Raw genomic sequence first — 15,994 nt, 5'->3', positions numbered from 1 at the left:
CATTCCAGAATTTTGCACACAGAACAGATCATTCAGTCTGTTGTTGTAGTACGTTTTAAGCTTAATGTTTCATTAATAAATAATTGCTGTGGTAGATTAGCTACCGCTTCTACTTTACTGAATTATTTAAACAAACTGTAGCCCACAAAACGCACATTTCATTAAAAAACTAAACAAAAACATCTTATTGCTGTCTTACCTTTACTTATCAATGAAATCCATGCACCGCTAATTCTGCACAAAAATATCCGTTCATCCAAAGCCAAGTCGATCCTCGGCATGTCTTTTCTACTCGGTTTGAGAATCATCAAACTGTCTTGAAGTAAAACTTTCAGCTCCGGTGTTGGTCTTCCTTTAGTTATCATCTCCTCTTCAATTGAAAATCCACTTTAGAAAACTGTTTAAGTGTAGAAATGTATTCTTTCATGTTGACGTCGGAAGAGAGAATAAATATATCGCTGTACTTTACTTATTTACTGTGTGGCTAGCTCCATGGCTAGCTCACTGTGTCTTACTCTGCAGTTGTGCAGTCACAATATCTGGGATCATGAGCGCCCCCAGCGGTGAGGYAAGAGAACTGCCTGCCTCACCTCGAGTCTGTTCTCTGCCGTTTCTTATCGCTCCTCCGCACACAAAACACGATACACACACAGTCAGTGACAAAAAACACTGTACATTATATACATAAGCTAAATTATGGAAAATCAGACCATATATTAAATGTTTTTAGCCATTTTATTGCCGGCGTACAGACAGGACGAACAGGCTGTCATATAATGGCAGGCAGTGCAGTTAGCGAGATGTTGCGCAATCGCAGACTTCGCTTCTGAGCATTTGAATGGGAAAATGCGAAAATTCAGCGATTTTAAAGAAAAAAAACGAATCAGAATTGGTTAAGCTAAGTGAAAAATAGATACTTTATAGTACAAACCACAGGGTAAAAATAGCTATATAAATGATTTTATTATTATATATTATTTTTCCATGATAAGAGGTGAGGCTCTGCCTCACCTGCCTCCCCTGACCGCACGTCACTGAATGAAATAATGTTCAACAAAAATCAGTTTTGAAAGTGAAGTGAAAAACAGTTTATTTCCTCCCTTTGTATTCCCCTGATTTCCTCTTGTTCACGGTACTTCTGCAGAGGGAACGTCATCAGTTACCAGGTAGATTATCTGCTGTGAACTCAATGCGACAGCTGCATAAAACCTTCATATTTGGAGCTCCTTTTGCAATCAAACTTACAAAAGTTTTAAATTTATGCTCTGATGGAGGTAAAAACAAAGATTTAAACATAGGTCAATTATTTTTTGTCGTTTTTAAAAACTAAAATAGATCATGGCAGCGCTTAAGTTTCCGTGCTGATTGAGTTTTAACTGTTTAGTGGAAGAAAGATAATTAGTTTTCAGTATAATCTAATGGATAAATACTATTAATAATTTACATTTAAATTTAATAAAAGATTAACATTTAATTGAGATCTCTTGACTTATATTTGAATAATTTAATCAAAAATAAAAATATATTGTTTAAAGAACTTCTGAAATTTCCGATTTTTTTATAGAAAATGATTTTTTTTCTTGCAATTTTTTGCCTTATAAGCTCAGAAATGTATTTATTTATTTTTTCTTTTAGGTTTTGTTGGCTCTAGTGGCTTTTATTAGAAAGTAGCTTGACCGGAAAGAGGGTTATGAGAGAGGGGGAAGACATGCGGCAAATGTCGCCGGGCCGGGAATTGGTCGCCGGCATGAGGACTAAGGCCTCAATACATGGGTTGTGCTTTGTCTCTGCACCACCACCGAACCCATGTAATTTTGTTTTTTGAAATTTTCTTAGATTCATCTCAAAATTTCTGAGTGTTTTTCTGCCAAATTTTTGACTTTTCAAGCTCTTGTTTTTTTTCTAGAAAATCTCTGAAATTATCTACATTTATATCTCTTTCTACCTCCAATTATGCTGTCGTAAAAATAAAATCAGTATTTTATACATAAAGTTTTTTCAGTTGTTGGTTTTGCATTTTAGTCTTAGCGGATGGTCCTAAGAGCCTCTTGCTCTACAGAATAATCAAAACATTGAATTATCTTTGCTCCTTTCTGGAATTGTTTACCTACATCTAAATTGTTTTGCGGATTCAAAGCAAACTAAATAAAATAACCGAGAAGACAAAATTTGTTTCTCAGATTGTTGGCACCGCAGGGCTGCCGTAGAAGGCGGCCCGTCCCGCCTCCGAATCGAAAGTGGATGTGTATAAAGATAAACGGTCAGTTTTGTTGTGTTGGAAGCGACAGCGGGGCGCGTTTTAACTCGGGTGAACGTTTCTCAGTGATGCAAGTTCTGAGCTCTTCGTGGTGAGTTCATCGTCCTGTGTTGCGGTGGGGAAAATGGCCTTCCTGCTCTGGCTCTTGCTTGCTGTGCCAGCTCATGTGACTGACGCTCAGCTGGGGCCGAAGAGGAGCCGTCTGATGCTGACCGAGGCTTCTCATCTCCACCCGGTCACCTCCGGTCCGCAGCCCGGTGCCGGTCCGGAGCCTGGTGACCGGGCCACCGCGTTTCAGGTCCCGACTTTGGACGGAAAGTTCTCCTACCAGCCCCATGATGGAGCCGTGAATGAGTCTCTGGTCATCCACGCCTTCACCAACAAGTCCGGGTTCCTGGAGTGTCTCTGGAGCTCCGAGTCCTCCTTGAAGAGTCTGGTTGAAGGGCTGCCGAACCGGACCCAGGTGCTGTTCCTGTCGCTGGACGACTCGGCGGTCAGTGATGCCCTCTGGATGCGGGAGCAGCTGCACCGGGCCGCCGCCAACAGGTGAGCTGGGAGGGACTCCGTGCTGGTGGGGGTCAGTTTGGAGCTAAATATTTAGTTTGGAGCATGTAACCTTTAAGAAATTAATAAAATAAAATAGATATTTTACATTTTGTTAAAACTGTCACCATATTGACCGCATGAGACAGATAATCTGTGAAAAGATCGATCTCCTCTCTCCTGAGATGCTGGCTGAGTTTCAAAAGTGGAAAATGTATAATTTTTGGACATTTTCTGAGTTTCACATTTTTAACCTTTCAAACTCGGAAATTTTTACGTTTTCTTTTTTGTGTGTTTAGAAAATTTCTCAGATAATCTCAAAATTATTATTTTTTTCCTAGCAAGTTTTTTACTTTTGAGATAATCTGTGAAAATATCAATCTCCTCCACCTTCTCCCTGAGCTACTGTTTCTGTCTGAAGTAAATGCATCCACAGCTCCCAGTCAAAAACAACCAATCAGACCCAGGAGGAGGGTCTTAGTGCTGTCAATCATGCTCTGGTATTGGCTGCTAAATGTGCTAATGGTGGAGAAACAACTTACTGTTACAGAAAAATCATTTATTTGCTGTCATCGGTGGCTATGCTAACTAGCACTAACGCAGCATGTGCTAGCTGCAATAGGAGAGATAAAGGGGGATTGTGATTGACAGCACTAAGTCCCGCCTCCTCGCTCTGATTGGTTGTTTGTTATTAGCACTGGAAGACAGTTGAGAAGTTTGTTTTTTATTATTATTTGGAGGAATTTCACTTGTTATAGCAGCACAGTGACAAAATATACCCCACTGAGTGTTAAAAACCTCCCAATATAAACACATGTAATAAAATAGTATGTACAGATAAAATTAAACGGAAACCTAAAAATCTGTTTGCAAGCAAAGCTCCAACTCTGACCAAAACAGCCACGAAAGGAAGTTTGTTTTTTTATATTCCAGATGAGGAAGTGAAACTGAAGTGAACTCATAGTAGCACTCATGTTTTTGGTGGTTTATGCTCATAATTCCTTCATCATCTTTGAGCTTTCTACATTTGCTTACATTACAAACTTCAATTTATTGGGATTTTATAAGATGAATCAACACAAACATTTGGTACATAATTTAAAACTTGCAAATGAAGCATGTTTTTAAAATCTTTTCACCAGTAAAACTCTGGAAAGTGTGGTGTGTATTTGTATTTGACCCCCTGATGCCTCTAAATAAATTGGTAGATTGTTTTTATTGTGATTAAATATGAAAAGTGAAATGGGTAATAATATTACTGCAAGGCTCTGTGGTTTGTTGACACCCCATGCTAAAACTAACAGATGTGTTGAGAGACAACCTCAGTGCTGAGTCTTTACTTTAACTAGACTCTTTGGCCCAATAGCAGGAAGGAGGTTCTGACCCAGCTGCACTTCTCTCCAGTGCCGGTCTTCGCTTTGGGTAACTGGATCCCCCATGTGCTTTATTACTGGGGCTGCCTGGGACACAGCTGTGGCCTCTCACAGGCTGTTTTCACCTCTGATGGTAAGGAAATGATGCTAGTTATCGATTAATTAGTTAATCTAGTTCATTGATCTTATTGATTTATGGATAAGCGGCCATTTTCTTAAAAACCTGTTTACTGTTGTACCAAGAGGGTCAACTGTCTTTCCACAACATAAAGGATAAAGTTTTTATAACTCCAGAATTAAAAGAAAACGGTCTAAACTGTATTAAATACTAACTGAATAGACTGAAAACTGCGGTTTTCTTACATGTTTAAAGTTAGATGTATCTATAAAATATAACAGAACAATAACCTCTTAGGTTGCTAAATGGAAAAGTAACAGATGAAAAGAATAGATTACGTGAAACACTTCAGTTCCCATAAACAGAGATATGAATACAGAAGTACTTTTTTAAAAAGTTAAAACTTGGCTCCATCAAGTGATTAGCTCATAACATGGCTCCATCATGCAGCTCGGCTGAATAACCCTAATTTATTCAAATTTAAAAAATAAGTTGATAACTTAATGAGTGTTTATTTCAAAACGGATCAGCTTAAAGTGCGTTTAGCGTCCCGCACCGAACTTTGTTTGGACTGTTTCCCTTTACGGTTCAAGAATACCTCCTCCATCTTTAATTTGTTTTATTAATGGCTCCGGTTAAAGATGACAGGCGGCGCCCTCTGTTGGATGGCGGTCGAACTACAACACTAAAAGAACATCTAAGCGGATGTTATCAGTTAATCGATTGAAACCAAATTCAGTCTAATAAACAATTAATCGTAAATAGATTAATCATTTGCATCTCAATAGGGAGGAATTTTATTTTGTGTTAGTTTTTTTTACTTTTGAAGACCAGGTCCTCCATTACTGACCATGCTACTTCCGGCAGGGTGGACAATGCCAATCATTGTTAAGAGGCTGGATGCCAGGTATGATTGGCTCATGGGACACTGGAGCCCGAAGACGTATCATCTGGCTGATGCTGGAGATGGATGTGAACCCTCACCGTCTCTAGGGGGCGCTGTGGCCTGGGTGTCGGAAGGGAACTGCTCTTTCTTCAATAAGGTACGTTAAATTCAACACTTATTTAAAAATTAAGAAATATCTAGTAGCTGTATTTTTCCAAGTATATAAAGGGCTGTGAAAAAAAAGTTTATACAACCAATTATTCCTTTCTGTTTTCCAGATGAACCGAACTTTCACGGAAATGTTAAATGGTCTTTGTTGACAGTTCTCCAGGCTTTCAAAATGTCTTTAAATGTCTTATGTTAAATAATATTTTTTAGCTTTTCTGTTTAATACCTAAACAAGAAACCGCATAGATCAACTAGTTGTGAAAGAACATTACAGGTCTGGTTATAAAATGCCACTGATATGTAGGCAAAAAATAGGTCATTTACTCTTATCAATTTTATTGATTTGTTTTGTCATTTTCATTGGCTAGTTGCATTTTACATAGAGAACTTTGATACCATACCATACCATACCAACTTTATTTATAAAGCACTTTAAAACAACCACAGCTGATACAAAGTGCTGTACATTAAAACACAACATAATAAAAAAATAAAAATAAAAACTCTTACAGTTTAAAAACAAAAACATACACTCTAAAACTAGATCCCGCAGGAGTTAAAAGCCAAGTAAAATAAATGGGTTTTAAGACGAACTTTAAAAGTGGACAGTGAAGGGGCCTCTCTGACCTGCAAAGGCAAGTCATTCCATAACTTAGGACCTATGACAGAGAAAGCCCTGTCCCCTCTGAGCTTCCTCCTGGATCTTGGTACCTCCAAGAGCAGCTGATCTGCTGACCTGAGAGACCGATAAGGTACGTAGGGGTGAAGAAGCTCAGAGAGGTAAGCCGGGGCAAGATTATGCAGTGATTTAAAAACAAACAAAAGAATTTTAAAATGAATCCTAAAATATACAGGCAGCCAGTGAAGTGAGGCCAGGACAGGGGTCACATGCTCCCTCTTCCGAGTTCCTGTCAAAAGTCTAGCAGCTGCTTTTGATGCCGTAAAGTGCTGAAGAAATAAATTTGACATGGACACAATGTGCTATGTTTTCCTAAAAATAAGGAAATTTGGATTTTTTTTTTTAGATGAAAACAAGTAGAGGAGATGTTTTCAAACATTTAAGGCTTTCAAAATTAAATGCTATCATGAACCAACAATGGGAGATGAGTTTGTTGGCTAAAAGAAATGCATGGTATCGAGTACTTTAGTAATATACTTTAGTAATACGGGGGGTTAAATTGTGACTAATGTTGATTAGTTTGTTCCTCCAGGTTAGGAACATGGCTAAATCCAACGCGTCCGGCGTCCTCGTCTATTCGCTCCCCGGCAACCCGATCCAGGATATGAACTGTGAAGGACAGGAGTGTTTCTTTCCTCTCGCCATCCCGGCTGCCATGGTGCATCAGGAGTCTTCGGTCGCTCAGGCGCTCCGGTAAGACCGGCTCAGGTCAGGGATTAAAAGCCTCCCAATGTTGATGCTGGCTTTAAAGGTTTCAGAGGCAGAAATCTGGACGGCCAGATTAATTCACTTTGACGGAAGATTAGGGCAAGGCTAAGAAAATAAATAAATATGAGAATAAAGTTATAACATTACTAGACATAAAGTAAAAAAAAAAAACAGAAATAAAGTTATAATAATATGAGAATAAAGACCTAATAGTATTACAAGAATAAACTTGTACATCAAAAAAGGCAATAGTACAAAAAGTCATTTTATTAGGATACAGTCCAAATATTTCAAGATAATAATAATATGATAATGAATGATACGATTACGTGAATGAACTTGTATGACAAATTTACAATAAATGTGAGAATAAAGTCATAATCTTTTGAGAATACAGTCCTAAAATTACGCCAATAAAGTTGTAATTGTACCAGAATGAAGTTGTAATAAACTACTAATTTCTTTATTTGTAAAACCAATAACTTCACAACATCCCTCACCACAATGGCAAAGATTGTTTTTTTTCGTGTTCTCATAATAGTACGACTTTATTCATGCATCTATTTGTCTATTTTTAACCCACAGATTACATTTGAACGTTTTTTATAGTATTATTTAGCAATTATTAGTATTTTTAAGGTTGAACCTCTCTCTCTGCTGTTTTTGTGTTTTTTGTAGGTCTGGAAAGTTGGTGAATGTTTCCTTTCAGACCACACCGTCCCCAAATTTCTTCATCAGTATTGACCAGCAGGGGGCGCTGGCTGAGACGGGCTGGTTCCTCTACCCATCATTTAGCTTCATCAACTGGCAGGCTCAGTGGTGAGGACAATAAACTCACTCTTTATCTGTCTGTAGGGCTTGGAAACGGGGGCAGATTTTAACTTTTCCCCCTCCACTCATTACTGCACAGTCTCCCCTCAGTCAGTCAAACGTAAACATAGATGGTATCCATGGAAACGTCAGACTCTTGACTGGAAACTGATGAGAAACATTTGAGTTTAGCCCAATGGTTGCAGTACAGAAATCAAAAAGACATTGTATGGAGTTCTAGTAGTGCCGATTTCTTTATATATAAATTGGTACTATATATGTGTGTGCAGGGCTGTGCAGAGACCACTAAAGGGGCAGGTGCTCAAAAAAATAAAAAGGGCACATCTAACTGCATTCTGGGACAGAATATTAACAAAGCCACTCACTTTCAGAGTTTAATAAACAATGATAAATTACAAAATTGTGAGATATACAATCAAAGTTAAGGAAAATCTCTATATAGAGCATACAACTATGCTATTTTATTAGTAACACATGCACATTTGTGGCCTGCTGGAGGTCATTTTGCAGGGCTCTGGCAGTGCTCCTCCTGTTCCTTCTTGYACAAAGGCGGAGGTAGCGGCCCTGCTGCTGGGTTGTTGCCCTCCTACGGCCTCCTCCACGTCTCCTGGTGTACTGGCCTGTCTCCTGGTAGCGCCTCCAGCCTCTGGACACTACGCTGACARACACAGCAAACCTTCTTGCCACAGCTCGCATTGATGTGCTATCCTGGATTTTTAGTGAAATCTCTGTAAATTTGTTTTATTTTTAACTCAGCTGCATGAGTCTTTGCACAGGTAATGTCTGTAGGTGGATCTATTGTTTCCAAAAATGTATAGCATTATTTATGGTATTTCTAAAAGGTTTATATACTGTATATTGCAAAAAAAAAAAATCTAATTATTTTATGATCCATCCTCATTTTCTCTGAAACTGTAGCAGCTGTTGTGATAGTTGCACTTCTGATTGAGTCGCCCAAAGTGTAAGCTTATTGAAATAGTTTGTAATTGATGAGAGAAACTAAAATAGATTTGGGTTTATCATTTGAAATGCATACTTCAGAAAACCCTGTGGAGCTTATTTTAAATTCTGCACTATGTTTCATTGGTTGATTTATGCAAAACCCAAAGATGTTGCCCCCACCAGCATGCCTGATCATTGCCCCTGGGTCTTAAACTTTTGTCAGCTGGTGTTATAGTTAAGCATACAGGAGAAACTTCTCTCACACTTTGTTTTTACTGGGGGGTTTTATCTCCAGGTTTGAATTTGCTGCTGGTCTGCAAAACAAAATCCAAAGTCCTGCAAAAATCATTCCAGTGTTTGACAAAGTCACGATGCAAGGAGACAAAGGAGCGGAGGCCACAGTCGAACTGCCGGCAGGTGAGATAATCAGCTCTATCTATGAGATACGAGAACCGTTGTTAAGTTTGTTTATCCACCTTGTAAGGTGACTGGCTGCACAGTTTATCTGTCAGTAGATTAGTTTTTAGGTCGTATGAAGCGGGGTTTGTCAAAGTTGTTTTTCAAAAAGTTCTAGGAAAGATGAGAGAAAAAAACTCACCACAGAACTCATGGCTAGTTAAAATCATTATGAGGCAGCATTTATGCTAAATTGATGTACTAATTATTGAATTGTGAATTTAAAACACTTTTAAAGTTGATGCTTCTTTATGTATACTGCTCAAAAAAATAAAGGGAACACTTAAACAACACAATATAACTCCAAGTAAATCAAACTTCTGTGAAATCAAACTGTCCACTTAGGAAGCAACACTGATGGACCCGACGAGGGTCCCTGTTGTTAATCAGTGTTGCTTCCTAAGTGGACAGTTTGATTTCACAGAAGTTTGATTTACTTGGAGTTATATTGTGTTGTTTAAGTGTTCATTTATTTTTTTGAGCAGTGTTTTTTTGGTGCATCGTCTGTGCATTTGCACATCGGGTCAGAGGTTAATGCGCTTTTGGGAGAAATTACCTGGAAAAGTTTGGAAACCCCGGACACAAAAAGTGAAAAAATATGCATTTTTCTCTTGCATTTTACTTCAGACGCATGTTTTATATTTTATTTGTGATTTTTGTTGGCAGATGTGTGGGACTTTGACACGCTGGAGCTCGACGCGTCGCTGTCGTGTCCCGGCAGGAGGGACTCGTCCTGCGCTGAGTGGGATCACACCGTCCAGCTGTTTGTCTGCTGCGATCAGCTGAGTCCGTACTGCAACACGGAGCTGGGACGCTGGATCACTGCCTTTCGAAGGTAGCGCCTCCAACATGCTGCTGCTTCTTGCTGCATTATCTTTCATTTGAACACTTTATTTTACAGGAAATACAGCATAAAAACGTCATAATGTAATGATATTTTAAGATGCAATGCATCTTTTACAGCCTTCAGTTTGCTAAAATATGCAGCTAAAATCAGATGCAACCATTTCTATAATAAATAAGTAAAATTACAAATCACAAAGGGAGGAGGAATGAATGCACATTTAAAAAATGGGCTTTTTCTTTTGCTGAAATAAAAGTAATGACTATTTGAAGGCAGAAGTTGAGTTAAAATATTTTTAAGTTGAATTTTAATTAGACTTTTTAATTTTTAAACTCTAAGCAAACACCTATTCATAAATCTCTGCATACCATTTTTTTATCTTAATTGAGTTAAATGGAAAACATCACAGTTCTCTTTTAAAATTATGATTTCTAACCATAATAACTCTTGAAAATTATTAAAGCCCTTTAAACTTTCTTGAGCCAAATGACAACAAAAACGTAGTTGTTGCAAAGTGGTGCATAATTGTGAAGCTAAAGAAAAGGGATTTAGTTTATCTTTTTATTCTAAATGAAATAAGTATTGCTTAAGTTTGTGGTCATTTCATGACAAAATCTGAAAAAGTTCAAGGTATATCAATTCACAAGTTTGCAAGGCACATTTAAAATACAGAAATATCAAAAAGCAGACTAAAACCTCTGTATCCGTGTATTTGCTTATTTTGCTGAAGTGTGAGACATAAGTTTCAGTTTTGTTTTGGCAGAGGGACTGGACACTGGCTGACAGACGTGTCCCCTCTCATCCCTGTGCTGGACAGCAGCAAATGCACCTTCACCATGAAGACGGTGCCCTGGGCGATGCCCTGGGTCGCCTCCCTCAACCTCAGATTTAGCGCCAGCAACCGCACAGGTAAACACAGCCGTCGATTTAAAGGGGACACATCATGCAAAACTCACATTTTCCTAGTTTGTAATGTTTCGGTTTGGGTTTTTACTGCTTCTAAAAACATCCCAAGTGCTTGAAAAACCCCACCTCGCAGTTTTTGACGATAATTTTTGGTATTTAGAAAATTACCCATTTCAAAAACCTCCTAAATGTCATGTTATAAGTCAGCAGGCGCTGCCCCGTTACCTAGCAACCCAAGCTGAGCTAGAGCTCATTTGGCCAGCTGATATTACTGCTGTATAATGGCATCTACTCAGTTATATTTACTACAGTATAGTTTTGGGAGGGGAAATACTTTTAGGAGTATTTTTACTATGCAGAACATTTTCCTTTTGCTTTAGTAGTTTTATCATAAAGTATCGCTACTCTAGAGTAAAATTTCTGGATTCTCTACCCACTGAGAGTAACTTCTCTGAATTAAGAACAAACATGTTTTTACCAATAGATTCACCAGACACACACTGGCAGTTTTTGTGAAAGTTTTACAATTTTTTTATATACTGAAAAAAATTGATTTGGAACAATTTTCCCTTTGCCTGATTTTGTTATTTTGTATTTATGCTATTTTTATGAATTAATTTTATTATTTTGCTTAAAACACCAACATTTCCACATTACTTAATATTCTGGTCCATCTAAAGCAGGGGTGTCAAACTCCCGTCCTCGAGGGCCGGTGTCCTGCAACTTTTAGAAGTGCCTCTGCTGCACCACACCTGAATAGAATAATTAGGTCATTAGCAAGGCTCTGGAGAACTGAGGAGGTAATTAAGCCATTYGATTCAGGTGTTWTRTRCCTGKRGCACATCTAAAAACTGCAGGACAGCGGCCCTTCAGGACTGGAGTTTGACACCCCTGATCTAAGGTAATTTTAGATATTAGATGATTGATGTTTTGATCAATTATTCAGTACTTGAGTAGCTTTTTTACCAAATACATTTTTACATTTTAAACCTCCTTAAGTCACATTCTAAGGGCACTGCGTTGTTACCTAGCAACCCCAGCGAGCCCAGCCCCATTACCTAGCAACCAAAGCAGTGCTCTAGGAAGTTTGGTCAACTAGTTTTACCGCTGTATGCGCTGTTCAAAGGCTGCTGGAAATGACACGTGTTTTATTGTTGCACTTTTGTTGGTTGTACAGGAGGCTCCACTTCTGCTTTTCAAAGATGTATAGTTGGAAAATTATGCATCCGTTTTCAAATGCAAGTAGAGTTGGGGGTGTGGCCAGCAGCAGCTTATTTGGATTTAAAGTGACAAGACGCCCCAAAATACAGAACTGATCAGACTAAAATCTCATTATCCAAGATTGATTTTGCGCAAATTTAATTAACATGTTTTGTGCCGTCCATAGATGTATCCTAACCTGTTCAAGAAAGCATAATAAATCACCTTTATAAAATATTTATGTATCTCCATTTTCACTTATTTCTAAATCAGAGATAAAATCTTTTGTCACATTTGATGTTGAATGGAAGCTGAAAAATCAGTAAATATTTTTAGCACAGTTTATTTGTCCTGAACTAAAAGTATATTTGTGTAATGGATACAAATATTTGGTATCACAGGTGAAGACGTGGCCAAGTTTCATCCATTCAAAGTGACGCCTCTGTTCAGCGGGGGAACCTTTGACAAAGACTACAACAAGAGGTACCAGCCAACGAAGATCCTCATTCCTTCATCCACTAAGAAGGTACCAGATGGTGTCAAGGGCTTTTTTACACCCTTCCTGTCTGGAGTGTCTCACCAGCTGTGGTTGGTTTCAGGTGGAGCTTTATGCCGTTATTACGGGCCATGGCAGCGACGAGAACGGCTGCGGGGAGTTCTGCGTCACCTCCCACCATTTCCTGATCAACGGCGTTCACAACAACACTCACACGTTTGACACAGCAGGTAAGAAATCTCACAAAGACACTTTTTAACCAAATACTTGATTAAAATGAATAATGTTTCATCAATAGATGCAGAATAAGTAATGAAACAAGCACAGTGTTTAAGCAAACCTCAGCTATTTTTAATCTTATTACCTACATTTTGAAATTCAGTTTATTGTTTATATTATAACACTAGGAAGTGATCAGTAAGTTAAAAAAAAATTCAGATCAATAATTATCCTCCACTTCTGAATGCAGTTTTAGCTCATTTTTTAAATGGTTATTCATAGAGGTTAAGCTCTAAATCAGAATTTGACACATTTTCAGTTTTTCAATCAAGAGAAACAAAAGTGGCCACCATAATAGTAACAAAGATTTGGTTTTATTTATTATTATTATTATTATTATTGATAATTATTTTTTATTTTGTTAGCCACTAAATGGATATACATATCCATTATTATTAATCTGAACCAGTATTTCTCAGCCCTGGTCCTCAGGCCCCCCTGTCCTGCATGTTTTAGGTGTTTCCCTTCTGCCAGACACCTGAATTGTATCTCTGGGTGATTAACAGGCTTCTGCAGTAATTGATGGTCATGCAGTCATTTGAATCAGCTGTTCTGGAATAGAGGCACATCTAAAACATGCAGAGCAGGGGGGCGCTGATGACCAGGGCTGAGAAACACTGATCTAAACAATGATGTATGCTATTATTTTTAATTAAAACAATAATCATCATATGAGCCCTACTCGGTATTGATAAGTCGAGCAGACTTATCAGCTTTCAGCATGTTGATGGTAGAAATATCTTTAGCTGCAAATAATCAACTGTACACTTAAGGCTGCTATTAAATTTTATGCAGCAAAATGTTTATTTTCTTATTTAAAAATGAATTGTATTGTTTATTTGGATCTTTAATTGTATTTCTAAAGTTGTATAAAATAAGCATAAGTTAAATTAAAAATCTGATTAATCATCAAATTGTCAATTGCTTAAAATCCTGTGCAAAACTGGTCATGAAGTGAGTTCTGCACGAGTTGCTGTGCATTAATGTGTTTTAATTGTGACACAGGAACGGCTCTTGGTTGCACAATGCGGGTAAAAGACGGCGCCGTACCGAATGAACACGGCACATGGCTGTATGGGCGAGGAGGCTGGTGTGACGGCCTGCAGGTTGACCCCTGGAGGGTCGACGTCACCAAACAGGTTTGTCCACCAACACAAAGCTTCATTCTTACAACATGTAATCAACAAGAGAGTTGAAGTACATGAATGAAATCATCTTGGACTTAATATCCCTGAAGTTGATTAAAACCTAACGATTAATCGGATTAATCGTTTCAGCTGTAATGTATTAGATGATCTTCCATAGCATTATTACAACAATTTTCAACAGCAATGAATGTCTGAAGCAAACAATTAAATTAGAGGAGTCCTTAATTAAACTGAAGCGAGACATTGACCTCTGAATGCTTTTTGTGTAATCATGCTAATTTCTGATCACTCGACTATCAAAACACTTGCATCTCCTTCATGGATTTCATCAAGTACCCAGAGCCAAGAAAACCACATTCAGTAATTTTCTGTCCTCATAAGTGTGTTAAAGTTCAGATATTCCTAAACCATAAATAAAAAAGCACATGTTGGATTGATAAGTTTAAAAATGTTCATGTTTACGATGTTAGACTTAACTAAATAATGCTAACTATCTCAAACTCGCCATATTTCTTTTGTCTCTTTCTGTCGTCTTTCAGCTGAACATGAGCGACTTTGAATCCAACACCATTGTCTATTTTGGCTGGTTTAACGGACAGGATCCAAATCCAGCTCAAAAGCCCGGATATATCATCATGTCGTCTTTTCTCATCTTCTACAAATGATGCCGCTACAATAAATCTTAATCCTGATTCAATATTACTTTTACTGTGTAATCAGAGAATAAATTTCTACTTTTTCACTTTGTTTTTCAGTCTTTTATTTACCTCATCTTTCCAAGAATGCTGCGACTAAAGTATCTAGCTTTTAAAATGTTTTCTTTACATTCACCAAGAGGACCCTTCACATCTTCTTCATGAAACTACCTTGCATCTCAAGAGTCTCTTCTCCATAATTGCACGTAATCATGTTTAATTTGAAACTTTAACTTAGAAATTCTGAAGCACAAAAGATTTTCATTTTCATTTAATTCAAAATATGAATTAAGATTTTTCTTGTTATAAATCAAACAGTAAATGCATTAGTTTTCTCTACTTTTGTTTTGATACAGTATTCAGGGTTCAAATAGATGAAAACATGTTTCTAAATTGTTTAAACTTTGTCCTCAAAGTCACAAATTGAAATTCAACAATTGATTAGAGTTGCCCAGGAGTAAACTTTTCCCAGGGAGGCTAACAAGCTGTAATGAGCAAATACATATTTCTCATAACTCTACATAAGTATGTCACATACCAAAGGTATGCAGCCAATAGCAAAATCATCCTGTTCACCACTCAGTTCGGCATGTATTGTTTGTGAATGATAAACAAGAATATATTCAATTAGTAATTACATTTTTAAGTTTTTGTACTTTCATTAAGGACTTCTGCTGCTTCTATAAACAGTCCAGCTGCATAATAAAACCCGTCCAGCCATGTTCTGGCAAAAACTTGCAGGTAATGTTTTTTGTGTTGGAAACTAACAGTTTCAAAATTACTTTATTGATCCGCAAGCCCTGCTTCCTTTTAAACACTACATTGTAAACCTCCTTAACCCTTGTGTGTAGAAATGGGGTCCAACAGACCCCACACACGTAAAACTTGTATCATTTGCCATAGTCCTCTACGTTTGCCTCAGTCCTCGCACACACAAGGGTTAAGTCACATTCTACGGGCATTGCGTCGTTACCTAGCAACTCCCGCCGAATCCAGCCCGTCACCTAGCGACCCAAGCGGAGCTCCAGTACTTCATCAGTTGGTTTTACCGCAGCATGTAATGCTTGCTAGCTTGGTAAAAACCAGCCCCTTGTTCTATTTTTTCGTACAGAGGGTTTAGACTCTCGGCTATTGAGAAATTGTTTTCTGGAGGAGTGAACTGTGTTGAATGTCGGGGACAAAAGTCTTAAATTTGAGCTAATTACTACCGTTTGTCCCCGACACACGCCAGTTCATTGCTAAGAAACGTACCGGAAGTTGCCTGCGCTATAAACGACCACCCTACTGCAAAGACAGAAGAGCCGAGCTGACGGAGGTGCTGCTAATGTTCATTCAGTATTTGGAAGTGTCGGTCTGAACGGCTTCGTTCACTTTATCTGCTGCCATTGCTAAAACTACAAGCAAACTACTACAACAGCACAGAAAATCAACGTCATTGTTCACAACTCCTTCTGTTTGCTGATTG

The 15,994-nt window shown here is 38.0% G+C and overlaps 1 protein-coding gene across 2 annotated transcripts; it reads left to right on the top strand.

The window, feature by feature from the left end:
• The first annotated feature begins 2,210 nt into the window (after window positions 1-2,210).
• LOC103477702 (uncharacterized) lies at window positions 2,211-14,581 on the top strand. 2 transcript variants are annotated; one of them, XM_008430982.2, is made up of 12 exons: window positions 2,211-2,803; window positions 4,170-4,306; window positions 5,159-5,334; window positions 6,557-6,717; window positions 7,411-7,551; window positions 8,801-8,922; window positions 9,628-9,796; window positions 10,569-10,714; window positions 12,313-12,437; window positions 12,511-12,637; window positions 13,692-13,825; window positions 14,374-14,581. In XM_008430982.2, the coding sequence occupies exons 1-12, from the start codon at window positions 2,382-2,384 to the stop codon at window positions 14,497-14,499; spliced, it is 1,986 nt and encodes a 661-aa protein (XP_008429204.1). In that variant the 5' UTR covers window positions 2,211-2,381; the 3' UTR covers window positions 14,500-14,581. The 2 variants fall into 2 exon arrangements, with proteins under 2 accessions (XP_008429204.1, XP_008429202.1); XM_008430980.2 differs by having other exon boundaries at window positions 4,167-4,306.
• Window positions 14,582-15,994: the final 1,413 nt, after the last annotated feature.

The sequence above is a fragment of the Poecilia reticulata genome, linkage group LG16, assembly GCF_000633615.1.
Source record: "Poecilia reticulata strain Guanapo linkage group LG16, Guppy_female_1.0+MT, whole genome shotgun sequence".
In the NCBI taxonomy this organism is placed as follows: domain Eukaryota; kingdom Metazoa; phylum Chordata; class Actinopteri; order Cyprinodontiformes; family Poeciliidae; genus Poecilia; species Poecilia reticulata.
The sequence above is the reverse complement of the archived record's forward strand: the minus strand, read 5'-3'. Positions and strand labels throughout refer to the sequence as shown.